Source organism: Mustela nivalis (genome assembly GCF_964662115.1).
Source record: "Mustela nivalis genome assembly, chromosome: 9".
NCBI lineage: Eukaryota > Metazoa > Chordata > Mammalia > Carnivora > Mustelidae > Mustela > Mustela nivalis.
Window position 1 is genome coordinate 69,926,813 of NC_139028.1, and position 19,211 is coordinate 69,946,023.

A 19,211-nucleotide genomic window follows, 5' to 3' on the forward strand; every position below is an offset into this window, starting at 1 on the left:
AGTCTAATCATTTTGAAGCCATATTTCTTCTTTTTCCAACAAGAGAGAGAACAAAATGGCAAGAGGCAATCAGACCACAGTGACAGAATTTGTCCTTATGGGATTCACTGACCGTCCAGAGCTCCAGCTTCCCCTCTTTGTGGTGTTCTTGGTAATTTATCTCATCACCTTGGTAGGAAACCTTGGCATGATCCTGCTCATCAAGGTGGACTTGAAGCTCCACACTCCCATGTACTATTTCCTCAGCCACCTGGCATTCATCGATGTTTGTTACTCATCTTCCATTGGGCCCAAGATGCTGCAGAATTTATTGGTGAAGAAAAAAACCATCTCCTTTTCAGGCTGCTTTGCCCAGCTGTACTTCTCCAGTGCTTTTGCCACCACTGAATGCTTCCTCTTGGCCACAATGGCCTATGACCGCTACATGGCTATCTGCAACCCCCTGATCTACACAGCCATTATGACTCAGCGGGTCTGCAAGGAGTTGGTGATAGGGGTCTACACCTATGGCTTCCTGAACTCTGTAATACAAACAGTTCTGACTTTCCAGTTGTCCTTCTGCGACTCCAACATCATCCACCACTTCTACTGTGCTGACCCCCCTCTCCTGGCCCTCTCCTGTTCAGACACCGGCAACAAAGAAAAGCAGCTCTTGATCTTCTCAGCAGTGAACCTCACTGGATCCCTCCTGACGGTCCTTATCTCCTACTTTTGCATCCTCTTTTCCATTATAAAAATCCAGTCTTCCGAAGGCAAGTGCAAAGCCTTTTCTACCTGCGCCTCCCACCTCACTGTGGTCATCATCTTCTACGGGACCCTGTTCTTCATGTACCTGCAGCACCCCAAGGCAGGGGATTCATGGAAGTCCAACAAAGTGGTCTCTGTGTTTTATAGTCTCGTAATTCCCCTGCTCAACCCCCTGATCTATACCCTGAGGAACACAGAAGTAAAGGACACCCTGAAAAAGATGCTTGAGGGCAAATCGCCATAGCGAGTGAGTTGGCAGGACGCAGCTTTGGGGAGGTAGGATATGCTGACACAGTATAACCAACATGACTGAAATTTAGCAGGTCCGCTGCCATGCAGTCCACCCAGTTGGGAATTTTCTGTAAAGACCAGAAGTACTAGGCCACTTGCTTGACATGGTAATATTGAATCCAACCAGTTATCGTGGACTAATCAGAATCTATTTACAAGCTACAGAGTTAACAGCTACATCCTTCATATGTTGAAAAAGAAGTGGCTGACTACCAATTAGGTAATAATATGAGTTCTAAATTTTAAAAAGATCCCCAAAAGCAACATTCTGGGTGCAACTATAAATTACCGAACCTGAGTACAAAACCCCACACATGAATGTCTGTGTTATTAGAAACATTTTCCTATATAAACAGTTTCCTGCATAAAATGGCCTATATTATAGCAAATCATTGTTCGTCTTGAAACGTATTTCTTCATAATATACTACGATAGGTGATAGTTCAGTTTCAAGACCAGATCGTGAGAAGCTTAGTTAATCTAAATGTAGTTGAAATACTGCATGTTTGAAATGAACAGTAGATATAATGGTATTATAGCAAAAATGAGGGGAGGAAAAAATAGAAAAACTATTAATCAGTAAAATGTGGGGGATTTTGTTTGTTTAATTAGAAGTGAGAAGGTTTAGGCTACTTTCAGAGACAAAGTGGTCATTTAGTCAACCGCCAGAGTTTAATTTTTCTCTAGGCTCTGGGAAGCCCACCACAGTGCAGCATAGTGGGGAGGGGGGAGGGGGGAGTCCGACCTGATCTCAAGAAAGGGAAACAGGGAGAGTCTCCGAAGAGAACCAGGCCAGAGCATGCGTGTTTCTGAGAAATGAAATTATTGTCTTAAATAATCTGAATGATCTAGAGAAATACTTTCGTTTTGCAACAGTTTTCATGTTCTTTATTTCTATTTTCACAGATCTAACTGTCCCACTTTCTTAGAAATCTATATAAATCTATAAATTCTTGCTGTTGTTGAGGAGAGGAGCAAGAAAAATCTCCTTTAATTTTGTATTTAGGCAAGAATAGGAGCATTCTATGATCTTTCCAAGACTCCGTTTTAATATTTCATCCAAAATCCTTCTTAAGATGTACAAATCTGCCATAAACCATTAGATTTTCTCCCTACGTTGTTTTCAAATGTCATTATTGTTTTGAATTTTTTTAAATAGCTAAGAACATATATCACCAATCAATTACATAGAAATTTAAAATTACTCAAGAAACTAAGAGATTCCTGTTGCTCCCAGATGACCACTTCAGATACGATGGTACCATCTTTTATTTTATGGCTGCTTATGATCTAGTAATTTAGAAAAATAAAAAGAGTTAAATGTTTAGAATGCCTTTTACTTAGCTCAGAAAGCTTTCTGGAGACTTAAATTGGAGGCTCCCTGAAACACTTGGGGATGGGGTGTTGGCCGTGATTAAAAAGAAATCTAGTACCAGGGTTAAAGAACAAAGTGAGGAAAGGTGTGAAGCAATGCCAGGACGTTGAGAGCTCACACAACAGCGAACAAAAGAGGAGCAGCCAAGTGGGCAGGATGATGCTGAAGGATAATATGAGACAGATTATTGAAGCACGAGCTCCTGGAGACTAAAAAGATCTGTTCACTTTGTACCCCAACACCTACCATAGCTCTGTCTGCTGAACCAAACCGAACTCTTCTACATTTATTCCTGATTCCAGTGGGTGGGTGGACATGCTGCCCAGCAATGGTCCTGTGGCTGGAAAGTAACAGAGGGAAGGGAGTTAATGCAGTCATGGCAGGAACAACATTCTTCAATATCCGCACCCACTCCCCCAAGAGGCTAACATCTTTAAAAAAAAAAAAAAAAAAAAAAAAAAGATTTATTTATTTATTTGAGAGAGAGCAGGAGGGAGGAGGGGCAGAGAATCAGAGGGAGAGAGAGTCCCAAGCAGACTCGGCACTGAGCCGAGGACTCAGCCCAACTCGGGACTCCATCTCCTTACCCAGAGATCACAACCTGAGCCAAAACCAGAGGTTTTGACTGCATCACCCAAGCACCACAAGGGAGGCTAACATCTTTGAGGCAGGAACACATACAAATGTAACACAACCTGGCTGGTACAGGGGATGCATTGGGGAAGTTGGTCTTTTGGGAAGATGGTAATAGCTAGAGTTGACAACCGACTGTGACAGGCAAGGAGCGGTTACCATAGGAAGAGGTTGCCATTAATTGAAATAAAGAAAATGAGCAAGTACCAACACTCAGATGAGAAATTTATGTTTCCAATAAAAAGCCATACCCATTTCTTTCTTTCTTTTTCCCTCTCTCTCTCTCTCTCTTTCTCTGGCACACTTTTTTTTTTTTTTGAAAGAGAGCACCTGAAGGGTTAAAACCGGGGTGGGGTGGGTAGGGGGTAAGATTGGAGGGAGGAGCAGAGGAAGAAGGAGAGAGAGAGTCCTAAGCAGGCTCCACACTCAGCACAGAGCCTGACACAGGGCTCCATCCCACCACCCTGAGATCATGACCTGAGCCAAAATCAAGAGGACACTTTACCAAATGAGCCACCCAGGTGCCCCATGCTGTATCCCATTTCTTGAATATTTTTGGAACTACTTCCATGTCAGTTTGGTTTAGAAAGAGAAAAAAATAGTAAGTAGATATATGTTTTAATACATGCCTCTTGGCAAATGAATCATACTCATGTCGCCAAAGGACTGCTTGGTCTAAGGGTGAATGTCATCAGCTCTTCAGTTCTTTTTAGAGAGAACTCAAGACAATATATCAAAATGCTTTCTCCATTATGCCTTCCCAAATGTTGAAAAGAAAAGTCTCAGGTACAGAATCCAATCAATTACTGACATTAAAAAAATATATATAGCATGCTATACATGTCTGTAGTATTAAAATGACAATATTTAAACCATATGAGAAACCAACATGAATATGCATCTTTGTTCACTTATATAGTGAGGCTCTTTTAATCAGTACTCATCTTAATTATACTAATTTTTCAGCCCCAAATAAAAAAATATCTTAATATGTAATGTTACCAAAATAAAAATGTTTTACTTTTATTGGATTTTCAGAGTCTAACATTTCATTGAAAATGAAAATAATAAAACTGTTCTCACATATAAATAAAATATAAATCCATTTTCCTCATGGTAATCCTAAAAATGAATGTTATTTGGCAACATTCACCAAATAGGCAGTTGGCATTAACAAATGTAATATGTAACTAAACCATAAATAAAATGCATAAATATAAATTTATACTCATTTGCATATAAATTCTGAATTTTTAATCAGCTTAAATTTAAATGCTTTATTTCTCCTCATTTGGTACGCTACTGATTTGTCATGCTTAGAAATAGGCCAAAGGATTTTTTAGATGTTGATCATGAAAAAGGAAACATGAGAAGGCAAATACTGTTCATTTTCTTTTGTATTATTTGATATATAGTATTTCAAAAACTGAAGAATTTAAAAATCTCATATTTGTGTCCCCAAATACTCAACTCTGTCTGGGTGTACAATCCTAGCATTCTTTGGAGAGTAAGGTAGAGTAGGAAGATGTTAATTCAGAGCTCAAGAGTGGTTCCTGCCTGCCTACAATTAAGGGGCCCATCCACCAGAGAGACAGGGAGCCAACTTGGGGAGTTGAGGCTCCTGGGAAGGTGACAGATTAAGCCCTATTCTTTCAAGCTCTTCTCCCCCCCCCCCACAAAAATACAAACATTTTAAAAAGAACTTTCATCTCTGATAAGAGCATGCAAATTGCAGCAAGGAAAAGGTAATCTTTATTTTTAAAAAACAAATAATTCTGACACCTTTACAATAGCTGACCTGTCCTAATAGTTCCCAGAAAATGAGAGTCTGTGTCCTGAAAGAAAATGTTTTACTCCTACGAGCTCCCTTGCTTTGCTTGGCTGCGTGGACCACTCTGGCACCTGGACACTTGCCCCCTGAGTCTTCTGCCCCTCCTTTCAGTCAATCCTGTTTGCCCTTCGCAGGGAGGATGGCACAAGGAGAAGGACTAAAACAAGGAACCGGCCAGGCTTGCACTCTCCAACCCTGCTCTGCGTCTCTTTTGCTCCGTGTGCCACACCCCTGTAGGTTTTTCATACGGACAAGAGTAGGTTTTTCATACGGTAAGAGTACAGAGAGCTCCTAGTTTCATCTCTGGATTAGGTTTTCATTCCGTCTTCAGTGTCTTTCCTCTTAAACCCGTTTTTACCTCTCCTAGTTGCTGTCATCTCCTATTTCATCTGAAAGCTGGTATCTTAAATAGTATCTTTCCTTATCATCTGCCTTACCAAAAGTAGAGAGGAACTTTCCTTACAAATCTTTCAGAGGCAGAGTTTAAATGAATGGTAAAAGTAATACAGCAATGGTAAAATTACAAATGCCATAATGTAAAATTAATGGTAAAATTAATGTTGTCATAATGTAGCAACTTGGAAAGAAATTCTAATTAATGCTATTTATATTGAGGGGAGTCATTTTTATAAAAAATGTTAAAATATCTTCCACAAATGTTGGACTATATTTCCTTCTTATATTTACCACACACCACAAATAGTTCCTAAGGTGTCCATAGGCACAAAATAACACTGTGGCCTTTAATCTAAGAGTATAGTATTCTGTTCTGCTTTAACTGATTAGGTGTTAAAGGGCTGTCTGCTAAGCTTTGCCATCCTGGCCTATTCATGTTCCCAGGACATTAAATTATTAAGTTTATCAAAAGGAGGCCATGTCTATGTGATCACTTCACTAAACCCGTAACAGACTTCTGATCACACAGTGTAAATTCACATTTGGGGATAGGTGACACCTGTCAGCATGCCAAACTAAATAAATCATGCTGAGGCCTGAAACAAATGTATGCTTATCAAAAAAAAAAAAAAATGTGGTCTTGGGGTGCCTGGGTGGCTCAGTTGCTTATCACCTGCCTTTGACTCAGGTCATGATCTCAGGGTCCTGAGGTCTAGCCCCGTATTGGGCTCCCTGCCCAGCAGGGGAGCTTGCTTCTCCCTCTTTCTTTGCCCATGCTAGTGTGCTCTAATGTGTTCTCTCTCTCTCACTTAATAAGTAAGTAAAATCTTAAAAAAGAAATGTGATCTCAAAAAAGCAGAGCTTCAAAGCCTGTAGCATTGCTGGTGGGGTAGGAAGGAGGAGGATGGAGATGGAATGCAGGGTCCTCACTTGAGCCCCAGGTCTGCTCTGAACCACAGTATCAGTCAAGTGGGTTGGTCCATCCCAGTCTTGGCTTTCATCTAGAAAGTGGGGAAAATCATCTCTTGCAGGGTTACTCTGGAACCAAATAGTACAGGATGTGCTAAGGTATATTTTAAACATTTAAAAGTATAAAGCTTTTATCTTTAATAACCAGACTCCCACTTCTGATAGTATTCAACTTAAAGAATCTTTGATTTGAAACAAGTATTTGGAAAATTCTTACCTGAAAAAAATGTCTCTACAAAGCATGGAAGTTTGCAATGCATCCAATAATGGATTTTTTTTTTAAATTTCATTAACTTGATTGGAAAACTTAGTACAGCCCATTTCCAATTTCCAGGAGCCTCAGCCCTAATGTCTATTCTCAAGTCAGTGACTTGGAACATGGACACCCTGTCCATGGAAACACAGTTGCATGTGGCAACAGACCATGAAAGTCTTCTTGATTCATCATGAATCTCCACTGACATTTCATTGACCCTGAACCACTCCAGGTCACGTGTTCTCATAGAACAGAGGTCTGACGTTCCAAATTGAGCCAGTAGGAACTGCTCTACTACCCATGACAGCTAACTCTGTGGAAGGCAACATTCTCATGTCCAAGACGGTGACTGCCCTGGGCTGCTCTGGCTGCACCCCAGCCTCTGAAAGAACAGCTAGAGGTGAGCTGCGGGATGGAGGCCAGGCTGGTGGTGGGCAGTGTTGGGGCTCTCACTCACTTTCTCCTGCTCCTTTCCCTCATCCTCTGCTTGGACTAGCAGTAGGCCTGGAAGAAGTTTCGAGGAAACAGCCCCACAGTTCCCATCCCACTGAAGCCTCTGCCCCTACAGGTTTCCCTCCCAAGCTCCCTACCTTCCCTGCAGGCTGCCGGGCTGGGGATTCCATCTCTTCTCCAGGTGGAGGGTGATCAGGGACCTGGGACAGGGAGGCTCTAAGGCTGAGCAGGAGGGGAGCGCTAGGGAGCAACTGATGTGCCATTTCTCAGACTCCGTGGTGGTGCCGGCTGTTGCCTTACTTCTCTGAGGAAGAGAGCAAAATCTTTCAAGGACTGACGAACCATCCAGGAAACAGCCTTTTGCCTATGAAATATAGTAGATGCTCAATAAAAGTTAGCTGAATTTTGGTTTAATCTACTCTCTCTCCCTTGCCCTCTTCGTCCTCTTCTCACTCTCTCTCACATGCACACACATGCACACACACCCACCCAACACCATCACCACCATCATCATGTCACATAGAGGCTCTGTGGGGACCATAAGCTCAAAATCTTCATGATCAAATCATCATCATCTTCTACTTCACAGCCAACTTCAGCTTTTCATAGTTTTGGCACTTTCCCCCAGTTACCTGGCTCAGAAAAATTATTGTTACTCTTGACCTCTCCTTTTTCACATTTCAAAGAAGAAGCAAGATTCAATCTCTATCTATGCATCAATACAAGATTTCTTGCATTAATCCTCTTCCTTTCATTCTTATTACTGCCCTTATCATTATTTTATACCTGGACCTCCCTATGGCTTTGCTTCTAACAGCCCACCTCAAAGATCCCTGTAGATTGCATATGTGTGAGTTTAGTGAGTGATATTATCAGCACTTCAGACCAGTGGGGAAATGATGCATTTATTAACCAATGAGAGCAAATTAAGCCATACACATACTTTTTTGTCTTGCCTTATACTAACATAAATTTAGTATCAAGCTGATTTTAATAAAATAAATGAAACTTTAAAAATACTTGAATAGGGGCACGTGGGTGGCTCAGTAGATTAAGCCTCTGCTTTAAGCTCAGGTCATGATCTCAGGGTTCTGGGATGGAGCCCCACATTGGGCTCTCTGCTCAACAGGGAGCTGCTTCTCCCTGCCTTTCTGTCTACTTGTGATCTCTCTCTCTGTCAAATAAATAAATAAAATTTAAAAAAAAAAGAAAGAAAAACTCAAATAAAGTATAGATGAATATTTGTTAGTCTAGAAATAGGAAAAGTCTTTCTAAGAAAAGAACTAAGGGCAGAAATTATAAATATAGGTGTGACAGTTTTGGTGAAAACAAATTTTAAGTTTCTGCTGCACTAATCAGTAAACACAAACAAACATCAAGTAGGAAAATATTTATAATGTATATATGACAGAATTAATACAGGTAAATAAGATAAATCAATAAATAGTTAGAGGATATGAATAGAAAACAAAAATAAAAAACATAAATAACCTAAAATATGCAAAAGATGTTTAGTTTCCTTAGTAGTCAAGGAAATACAAATTAATACAATAATGAGACCATTTGTCACCTAGCAGATTGGCAAAGATATTAAAGAATATCAATAAGCAGATGATAGTGTAGGAAAAAAGCCATGCTTGTAGGCTACTTTGGGGAGTGTAAATTGGTATAAAACTTCCTGAGGGCAGTCTGACAATATTCACCAAAAGACTTAAACACCTTTTTGATCTAGCAACTTCTTATATGAGACTTTATTTGATAAAAACACTCCAAGACTGAAAGAGATTATGCTGAGTGAAATAAGTCAAGCAGAGAGAGTCAATTATCATATAGGTTCACTTATTTGTGGAGCATAACAAATAGCATGGAGGACATGGGGAGTTAGAGAGGAGGAGAGAGTTGGGGGAAATTGGAAGGGGAGGTGAACCATGAGAGACTATGGACTCTGAAAAACAATCTGAGGGTTTTGAAGGGGCGGGGTGGGGGGGAGGTTGGGGGAACCAGGTGATGGGTATTAGAGAGGGCACGGATTGCATGGAGCGCTGGGTGTGGTGCAAAAACAATGAATACTGTTACGCTGAAAAGAAATAAAAAATTAAAAAAAAACACTCCAAGAAACAGACAAAATCTGTGTATTTTATAATTTACAATAATAATGTTTATAACAGTAAAATATTAGTAGCAATACAAAGGTAAATCAATGAAAGGTTAAATAAAGCAATAGTGATATAATAACATATAATAATGCATCCATTAAAATAATGTGAATATATTTTCTTTTTTTTTTAAGATTTTTATTTATTTATTTGACAGACAGAGATCACAAGTAGGCAGAGAGGCAGGCAGAAGGAGAGGAAGGGAAGCAGGCTTCTCACTCAGCAGAGAGCCTGATGTGGGGCTTGATCCCAGGACCCTGAGATCATGACCTGAGGGGAAGGCAGAGGCTTAACCCACTGAGCCACCCAGGCGCCCCGTGAATATATTTTCATTAAAATACTCAGGGTATATGTATGAAGGATTTTAAATTTTGCATATGACATCATTTCATTTTTTAAAAATTATGTGAAGTGGGGCGCCTCCGTGACTTGGTTGGTTAAGCATCTGCTTTCAGCTCAGGTCTTGATCCCAGGGTCCTGAGATCAAACCCTGCATCAGGCTTCTGGCTCAGTGGGGAGCCTGTTTCTTCCTCTCTCCCTGCTTGTGTTCCCTCTCTCCCTGTCTCTCTCTGTCAAATAAGTAAAATCTTTAAAAAAATAAAAAATTAAATTAAAAATTTTGTAAAGTATGTAGAGATTGCTACATATTGCTAGTAGTGGTTGGTATTGGTTATTTCAAGATGACAGAATCCCAGGTGCTTTTTGCTGATTATTTAGAAATTAACAAGGCACCTGAGTGGCTCAGTGAGCTAAGTGTCTGCTTTTGGCTCAGGTCATGATCCCAGGGTCCTGGGGTCGATCCCTGCACCAGGCTCCCAACTCAGCAGGGAATCTCTTTCTCCCTCTCCCCTCCAGCTCATGCCCTCTCTTGCTTTCTCTCAAATAACTTTTTAAATCTAAAATAAATAAATAAACAAACAAAAAATAAGAATTCAAGATAGAGTCTTAAACATTTAGCCAAGATTCTATCCTACATATTTAATTCCAATTACCTTCCTAGTGCCCAGTATGAAGCCCAGAGCAGGGAGCCAAGTTAAAGGCTGCTGCCACATTCTAGATGTCCAGTGAGTAAGGGGAGCAGAAAGGAGGAAAAAAGAAGATGGTGAGGTTTCCCATAGGTCTGAGAGGGAGGCCCTTGGCCCAAAAGGGACATGGTTTAACAGGAAGATGCTGGGTATTTAGACATGCCACACAGAGCCTTGCTCATAGCAGTAATCAACTTTTCTTTAAGGAATGACTATGGTTCCCTGTGACCCTTATTATAGTTTCATGTGTCAGTACTCTATCAGCAATATTTTCCGGAGATTCCAAGAAGAGACTGAGAGAGGCAGTTCGAGGCAGTAAAGAAAACACTGAAATGGGAATCGAGAGATCTGTTTTACCCACCAGCTAGCTATCTGTCACCTCACCCTTTCCTCTACCTAGGGATCCTCTTGTTCCACACTGGCACTTCAATGCCACTTTTTCAGAGAGGTCTTCCATAACTTCCAGATCTCAAGAAAAAGAAAGAAGTCCCTTCCTCCTGTTCTCACTTGTCTAGTTTTCAGGGTTCCGCTGATACCTAGGAAATCACAAGTCTCTGCCCTTCTTGTCTGGACTTGCCACTGACGTATTTAGTTTCGTTATTGTGAAGAGGGCACAGAGGAGCCTACTCAGGATAGCAGGCATACCGGCGCCAAAGAGGTAGCCCGTTCTCAAGGGTCTTAATCCCAGCACTTACCCGTCCTTGGGCTCTCCATGCCCTGCTGGCAGCGCTGAGCACACTGCCTACCGGGGTTTATACCTGCTGGCATCTTCACGCCAGCAGGTGTAACTAAAGCAGAACCCAGAGAAGCGAAGGGACATATCCTGGGTCACATAGTGTGCTGATGATGGCGGTCAGATTCTACTGGGGGGGAGGACTGGTCATCTGCTCTTACTTACAGAGGCTCCAGGTCTGAGGCCCTCCTGAAAGGTTTTACAGCTTTATTCGTTAATTATTTTCACTTTCCTTTTAAGAAAAACAAAATAAGAAACCTAGTGATGTGGCAGGCATGTTATGGAAGCGGCGGCTGAATATAGCACAAAAACTGAAAGATGGGGCTGGGTTTGGGCCCCAAACTGCTTCTGGGGAGTGCAGAAGTGGGCTGTGACCTATTGTTTCTCATACCTGGACTGACCTGTTCCCCTCACTGCTCTCAGGCGGGAAGACCAGCGCTGGGAACACAGGAGAGGCGAGGCCCTACCGGCCTGGCTAGAGGCGCTTCTCAGCCGCTACCCTCGCAAAGCACAGCTTTCCCTCTGTAGCTTGTTTTTGTCCAGACTGTTCTTGGAGACAAAAATAAACACATCTGAGCCTGGTGGTGGTTATTACGGAGGGCCATATTGCATGGAGCACTGGGTGTGGTACATAAACAATGAATTTTAGAACACTGAAAAAATTTAAATTTAATTAAAAATAATAAACACATCTGTAGGCTTTTTTGAAGGCTTTACATATTCTCTTCCAAGGAATATTCACTTCAGGCTCTTTATGGCAAGAGGTGGGTCTCCTCTCGTGGGCCGTTCTGGTAAATCACTGCCTCAGAGTAGGCGTCCGAGCCCTATTTTTCTTTACATTTCCAGATCCTCTATCTTCTTAAGCTACAGGATCAAATTACTGGCATGATTCAAAAAGCATTAGAGTGGACCCAATTTTTTTGACAATGTAAATCCCATTTAAACCTCTGGGTTTTGTAGTGAAAACCAAATTTCGAGGCATGATATATGAGTCCTGAACAATTGCTAAAATTCTGTAATAAAAAGAAAAGAAAAGAAAGGAACAGCCTCTAAGACCTTACAAATCTTTACTTGTTTAGTAAAGCGGCAACAAGTAATTTGTAAACCACCGCAGAAAGAATAACTAGGAATGAAAAAGAAACATTTTAATTAAGAGCCTTTAAAACATTTAAACAAAAATAATGTCCCCAGTTACCGTACCTTAAAAACTTTGCAGAATTCAAGTATAGTATGAAAAATATTTTAAAATATTGATTTAAAATTTGAGTTGAACTGAACTGTCAGATATATGTAGCCTTCTAATGCATTCAAGTCTAACTTTCTAAACCTCTTGAAGCTTTTTGAAAAACATCTGAGGCACTGTCACCGGCAGCCCCGTACACGCATGCCCTCACTATACCTTGAAGGTCTGGTCCCCAGATTCGTACTGTGGTATAAATGGGGGGAGTCTGTCAAGTCTGACTTTTAAATAAGTTGAGAAAATGGGCTCTTGCAACTTTCCCCTGGGATTTGGTACTAATCCTGCTATTGAGAAAATTATGAGGACATTATTAGGAAAGTCACAGCACTTGCACCCTCTTTTTTTTTTTTTTTTAAGATTTTATTTATTTATTTGACAGAGATCACAAGCAGGTAGAGAGAGAGAGGAGGAAGCAGGCTCCCTGCTGAGCCAAGAGCCCAATGTGGGGCTCAATCCTAGGGTCCTGGGATCATGACCTGAGCGGAAGGCCAAGGCTCTAACCCACTGAGCCACCCAGGCTCCCCATACTTGCACCCTCTTGAAAAATAGGAGTGTCGTGGTCACCCATGCTGCCCTGTCTTTATCGCCTTTGTAATCTCGACATCATGTCGAAAGTTATTTCTGCTTTTGCTAAATGGTTTTATTTGTGTGCCTTTTTCTTCCTTATAAAGGCAATGACAGCCTAAACCAGCCCTGCAGAAATAATGCAACAATGAAAAGTTAGGCCAGGCCAAAAGAAAAAGACCCAGTCCCTCCCGCCCAGGCCTTCTCCACTGCACCCACCACCTAGGATGAAATGGATGTTGACACGTCTGTTGCTCCCACTGGACCGTAAGCTCCTTGAGGACAGGAAGTGATTCATAATCTCATCTGGATGCTCAACTTCTCTCATTTGTGTTGCTGTTCACTTCACCCTCCACTCATGTACGGTGGCCCCAGTGCTTACTGAATACTGCACAGGATTCTTTGTGCTACAGAATCATGTGCCATTTAACAGGAGACTGTGTCAGCAGTGGAAGCAAGAAAGTTGTCAGTGCAACCAAGAACAGTACCATCTAAAAACCATCCATGGGAGAGGGGCCCTGTAGATCCAACCCAAATACCAGGTCCTCCTGATTAGACAAAGGATGCTTCAAGATACCAGGACCTCCTGACATTTGATGCTACATCACTAGCAGAACTCCCCCATCCTGATTCCAGGCTTAGGGGAGGGGAAGCTTTCCAGACCACTTGAACTCCGGTGTCTTATTTCTCTTATTGTAATTGAGTAAGGTGGCACTTGACCGTACCCGTAAATCTTTTGTGAGTTTTGTAAGGACAATTTGGGATCCCTGAAACCAATCAAATTTGGGACAAAGAGAGAGTTTCCGTGCAGGGGTGATAGTGAATTTGCAAGTTGGCCCCTTCTGGATAACACACCTACCTCCAAAAGTATTCTATTTTGCATGTCCTCAGGCGTGTCCTTGAGCCTGAGTGGATAGGCTGAATTGGACAGGATCCCAGACTGCGAGAGTTTCTTGAATGAAAAATGGAGGAAATACACCCTGTGTGCTATAGTGGAAGATTGCACGGGCACAGTGGGAACCAAAGAAGGGAACCATCTCTTCTACCTTGGTGTGGGAGAGGAGCCGTCTGCACTTGGGGAGAAAGGTGTGTTTCCCATACACATCCTTCAGGATTAGGACAGCATTCATTAGGAGACAACAGGGACGAGACACTAAAGAAAACATAGGGAACCACTAAAATTATCAGGGAACCTTGAGGTTGACTGGTTTTATTGACTAAATGATGTTTTTACAAAGCTGACTGAGTGTAAAGGCTAAGTAAACTCAGGAAGCATTTAGAGTTTTTTATGTATAATAAATACATTTTTAGAGTCTCCAAATGCCTTTATATTTTGAAGTGTCTCCTTTATTAAGTGAATGGGGGACCCAGCAAAATAAGAACGTAGAATTCTTTCCCCTAATGCAGAAGAAGGCCACAGCACCCAGGCAGGCTTGGGGTCAGGAGTCAGCAGCTCCCTGGCTGGAATAAGGGACGGGGCTACACTGTGGATAAAGGCCCTAGAGTCAGGTGGCCTGAGTTTAAATCTTGGGGCCACCACTCGCATAATCTCTCTGTTCCAACTTCATAACATGGGGCCAACTATAGTACCAGCTGCATAGGTGTCCTGGGGATTCTGTAAGAGAATATGGGTAAAGTACTTGGGACAGAGCCTGGCACGTGGAAAGCACCCAGTCAGTGCCCACTGTACACAGAAGGGGGGCCACTGGCCTGGCGACCCTGCAGATTACAGAACACAAGGTCAAACAGTTTAATGCAGGAGCTTCTTGCCATGTCACTGTCTGGGGTTCTTTACAGTCAGAAAATGGAGTGAAGGCGGGTAAAGAAAAGACCAGGGTGCAAGTGGAAAAAATGAGAGAAAAGAATCAAAGAAAAGGGAAATCGAAGTGACGGTGAGAAACATCTAGACAGAGAGGAAAGGTGCAAAGGAACCCACACTTGCTCTGAGAGGGGCTAAAGGTGACAGGGAAGGAGCTGCATGGTGAGCTGGGCTATAGAGAAGCCTGTGTCTTCAACCACACCCACGGGCCTCAGTTACGCGGTGCTCTTTGTCTGTACTTCTCAGAGTTCTGCTTCATATTGGAACAGTTACCCGTGCCCATTAGAAAATACTTGGAAATACCAGGAAATATTTTAAATGATATAAATGACCTCTAATCTCATCAGCCCAGAAGCATGCACTGTAAATAATATTGGGTAATTCCTTCCACTTCTTTTTCCCCTAAAGTGTGTAAATAACAGAAAACTAAATTGCTGTCTCTACATGCAGCATTAGATACAGTGAGCTGAAAGGATTCTCCGCAGATGAGCAGGGCATGTTTGAAAGGTGACAGGAAGCCGCTGTCTCCAACAGGGTGATTGTTTAGGGAAGCTGTCCCTGAAGAGGTGGCCTCTGAAGAGAACTCTTCACAAAGTGAGTCACGAGGGTGGCCAGAAAAAGAGTGTTCCAAGCAGCAGGGGGAACAGAATGTGCGCAGGCCCAGAAGCAGGAGTGTGCTGACATGCTGGAGGAGCAGCAAGATGGGCAGATGGGGGTCAGTGGAGTTAGCAAGAAAGAGCGTCACAAGAAACGAGATGGAGGCCCAGCAGGAGGGCAGGGCATGGGGGCCTTGTACGCTTGGGAATGATTCTCAGTGAGCTAGGAAACCACTGGGAAGTTCTGAGCAAAGCGGTGTCCAGTATGTGGGCATGTGGGTGCCACTGGCATGACTCAGCTACCTGGTACAATTCATCCCACCCCCTTCCACTACCGACCCTCTTCTTTCTCCACCTGCTTTACATGTCTGTCCCATATTCCATGATTTCTACTTTTTGAACTTCTTTGGATGAATAATTTCTACATCTTCATAATGACTGGTGGCTACAAAGCCCCATGACTCCTTCTCCATCTCACTGGTTTAACTTCGTTGCCAGCCTCTCTACCCCTGATGATGTGCTCACGAGGGTAGCTGCCATCTGTCCCGGTATGATGCTGTTTGATGTCACTGACTATTTTCCTTATGCTGTGCCTTTTATTCCTGTGACTTATTCACCCCATAACTGGAAGCCCATATCTCCCCCTCCCCTTCACCTGTTTTGCCCATCCCCCACACTCCTCCCCTCTGGAAACTATTGGCTTGTTCTCTGGATTTATAGGTCCGATCCTCCTTTTTGCTTATTCATGTTATTTTTTAGATTCCACATATGAATGAAAGCATATGATATTTGTCTTCCTCAGTCTGACTTATTTCACTCAGCGTAATACCCTCTAGGTCCTTCCATGTTGTCGCAAATGACACAGTCTCAGCCTTTTATGACACGGCAATCTACTGTGTGTGTGTGCGTGTGTGTGTGTGTGTGTGTGTGTACACTACATCTTCCTTATCCATTCATCTGTGGATGGATACAGGTTGCTTCCATTCCTGGGCTATTGTAAATAATGCTGCAATATACATAAGAGTGCATTTATCTTTTGAATTAGTGTTTTTGTTTTCTTTGGGTAAATATCTAGTAGTGGAATTACTGGATCATATGGTATTTCTATTTTTAATATTTTGAGGAAACTCCATACTGTTTTCTACAATGGCTGTACCAGTTTGCATTCCCACCAACAGTGCACAAGGGTTCCTTTTTCTCCACAACTTCTCCAATGCATGGTTTCTTGTGTTTTTAATTTTAGCCATTCTGACAGGTATGAGGTGATATCTCATTATGGTTTTGTTTGCATTTCCCTGATGCCAAGTGATGTTGTGCATCTTTTCATGTGTCTGTTAGCCATCAGTACGTCTTCTTTGGAGAAAAGTCTGTTCAGATCCTTTGTCCATTTTTTAACTGGATTGTTTGATTTTTTGATGTTGATATAAAATATATATATTATATATAAATATATATAATATATATATAAAATATATAAATTCTTTATATATTTTAGATATTAACTCTTTATCAGATACATCATTTGCAAATATCCCCCATTCACTAGGTTGCCTTTTTGTTTGTTAATGGTTTCCTTCGCTACACAGAAGTTTTTTTATTTTAATATAGTTAGTCCAAATAGGTTATTTTTGCTTTTGTTTCCCTTGCCTTAGGAAACATAGCTATAAAAATGTTTCTATAGCCAATGTCAAAGAAGTTACTGCCTGTGCGATCTTTTAGGATGTGTTTATGGTTTCAGGTCTCACATTTAGGTCTCTAATCCATTTTTATTTATTTTTGTGTATGATGTTAGAAAGTGGTCCAGTTTTGTTCTTCTGCATGTAGCCGTCCAGTTTTCCCAGCAGCATTTATTGAAGAGACAGTCTTTTCCTCAGTGTATATTCTTACCCCTTTCGTCACAGATTAATTGATCATATAATCATGGGTTTATCTCTGGACTCTCTATTCTCTTCCATTGATCTGTGTCTGTTGTTACGCTAGTACCATACTGTTTTGATTACTACAACTTTGTAGTTTATCTTGAAATCTGGGATTGTGAAACCTCCATCTTTGTTTTTCTTTTTCAAGATTGCTTTGGCTACTTCGGGTCTTTTGTGACTCTACACGAATTTCGTATTATTTCTATTATTTGTTCTAGTTTTGTGAGAAATGCAGTTGGTATTTTGGGAGAGATTGCATTGAATATGTAGATTGCCTTAGTAATATGGACATTTTAGCAACATTTTTTTTAAAGATTTTATTTTTATTTTTATTTTTTTAATTTTTTATTTTTTATAAACATATAATATATTTTTAACCCCCGGGGTACAGGTATGTGAATCGCCAGGTTTACACACTTCACAGCACTCACCATAGCACATACCCTCCCCAATGTCCATAACCCCACCCCCCCTTGTTCCAACCCCCCTCCCCCCTTAATCTCTGTGAGATTAAGAGTCACTTATGGTTTGTCTCCCTCCCAATCCCATCTTGTTTCATTTATTCTTCTCCTACCCCCTTAACCCCCCATGTTGTATCTCCACTTCCTCCTATCAGGGAGATCATATGATATTGACTTATTTCGCTAAGCATAGTACCCTCTAGTTCCATCCACGTTGTTGCAAATGGCAAGATTTCATTTCTTTTGATGGCTGCATAGTATTCCATTGTGTATATATACCACCTCTTCTTTATCCATTCATCTGTTGATGAACATCTAGGTTCTTTCCATAGTTTGGCTATTGTGGACATTGTTGCTATAAACATTCGGGTGCACATGCCCCTTCGGATCACTATGTTTGTATCTTTTGGGTAAATACCCAGTAGTGCAATTGCTGGGTCATAGGGCAGTTCTATTTTCAACATTTTGAGGAACCTCCATGATGTTTTCCAGAGTTAAAGATTTTTTTATTTATTATTTTGACAGACAGATCAGAAGCAGGCAGGGGGGGGGAAGCAGTCTCCCTGCTGAGCAGAGAGCCCGATGTGGGGCTCAATCCCAGGACCCTGAAATCATGACTCAGGTCCAAGAATTAGCAACATTAATTCTTCCAAACCATGAGCATGGAATGTCTTTCCATTTCTTTGTGTTCTTTTCAGTTTTTTTCATCTGCGTTTTATAGTTTTCAAAGTACAGGTCTTTCACCTCTTTGGTTAGATTTATTCCTAGGTACCTTCTTATTGTGGGTGCAATTATAAATGGTATTGTTTCCTCAATTTCCTTCTATTACTTTGCTATAAGTGTATAGAAACACTACCAATTTCTGGCTATTAACTTTGCATCCTGCAACTTTAGTGAATTCATTTATTACTTCTAATAATTTTTGGTGGAGTCTTTAGGATTTCTATGTATAATATCATGTCAGAGAATGATAGGCTTTTTTAATGTATCTCATCTCAGAGATTCAGTACAATATGAAGAAAATAAAATAGAATCGAAAATAAACAAAATAGAAAAATAGAATCTCAATATGGAGAACAGAGAAAAAGCAGTATTTAAATAAATAATTCAGCCATAGGGGTGCCTAAGTGGCTTAGTTGTTAAGTATCTGCCTTCCACTCAGGTCATGATCCCAGTGTCATGGGTTCGAGCCCTGGATCGGGCTCCCTGCTTAGGAGGAAGCCTGCTTGAACCTTTCCCGCTCCCCCTGCTTGTGTTCCTTCTCTCACTGTCTCTCTCAGTCAAATAAATAAATTAAATTAGTAAATAAATAAATCTATCATAAACCTAAAAGTCAAACAAGCTGTATCTCAAACTTACATTCTAGTCCTGCCCCATGTACCAAGACATAGTGAAGCTTGAATCACAGAGACAAGTAAGGAAATAAGGGCTCCCTCAGATCAGAGTAGTACTTAAAAAATCTGCATGATTATTAAAGCTATTATTATTACAACTATTATTATACTATTATTATAAAACCTAGAAAATAAAAAAATTAACTGCACATTCAACTCAAAACAGTATAAAGGAATAAAATATATTAAAAAGTAAGGGGTTATGCTCAAAGAAGAAAACAACTACAGTATTGTATCATAATGTATTGTATCATAATGTATTTTCTCTCTCTCTCTCTCTTTTTTTTTTTTTTTTTTTTTTTTTGAGAGGGGAGAGAGAAAGAGAGCATGAGGAGGGACGAGCAGAGGGAGGG

The 19,211-nt window shown here is 41.1% G+C and overlaps 1 protein-coding gene across 1 annotated transcript in view; it reads left to right on the forward strand.

The window, feature by feature from the left end:
• The window catches only part of LOC309840696 (olfactory receptor 5M5-like), a 32,151-nt gene continuing 12,940 nt past the window's right edge, over positions 1 to 19,211 (forward strand). Inside the window, exon 1 of the mRNA XM_082683010.1 lies at positions 1 to 1,023. Coding sequence (XP_082539136.1) covers positions 56 to 991 — 936 coding nt within the window. The 5' untranslated portion in view covers positions 1 to 55 and the 3' untranslated portion in view covers positions 992 to 1,023. The remainder of the gene's footprint in view (positions 1,024 to 19,211) is intronic.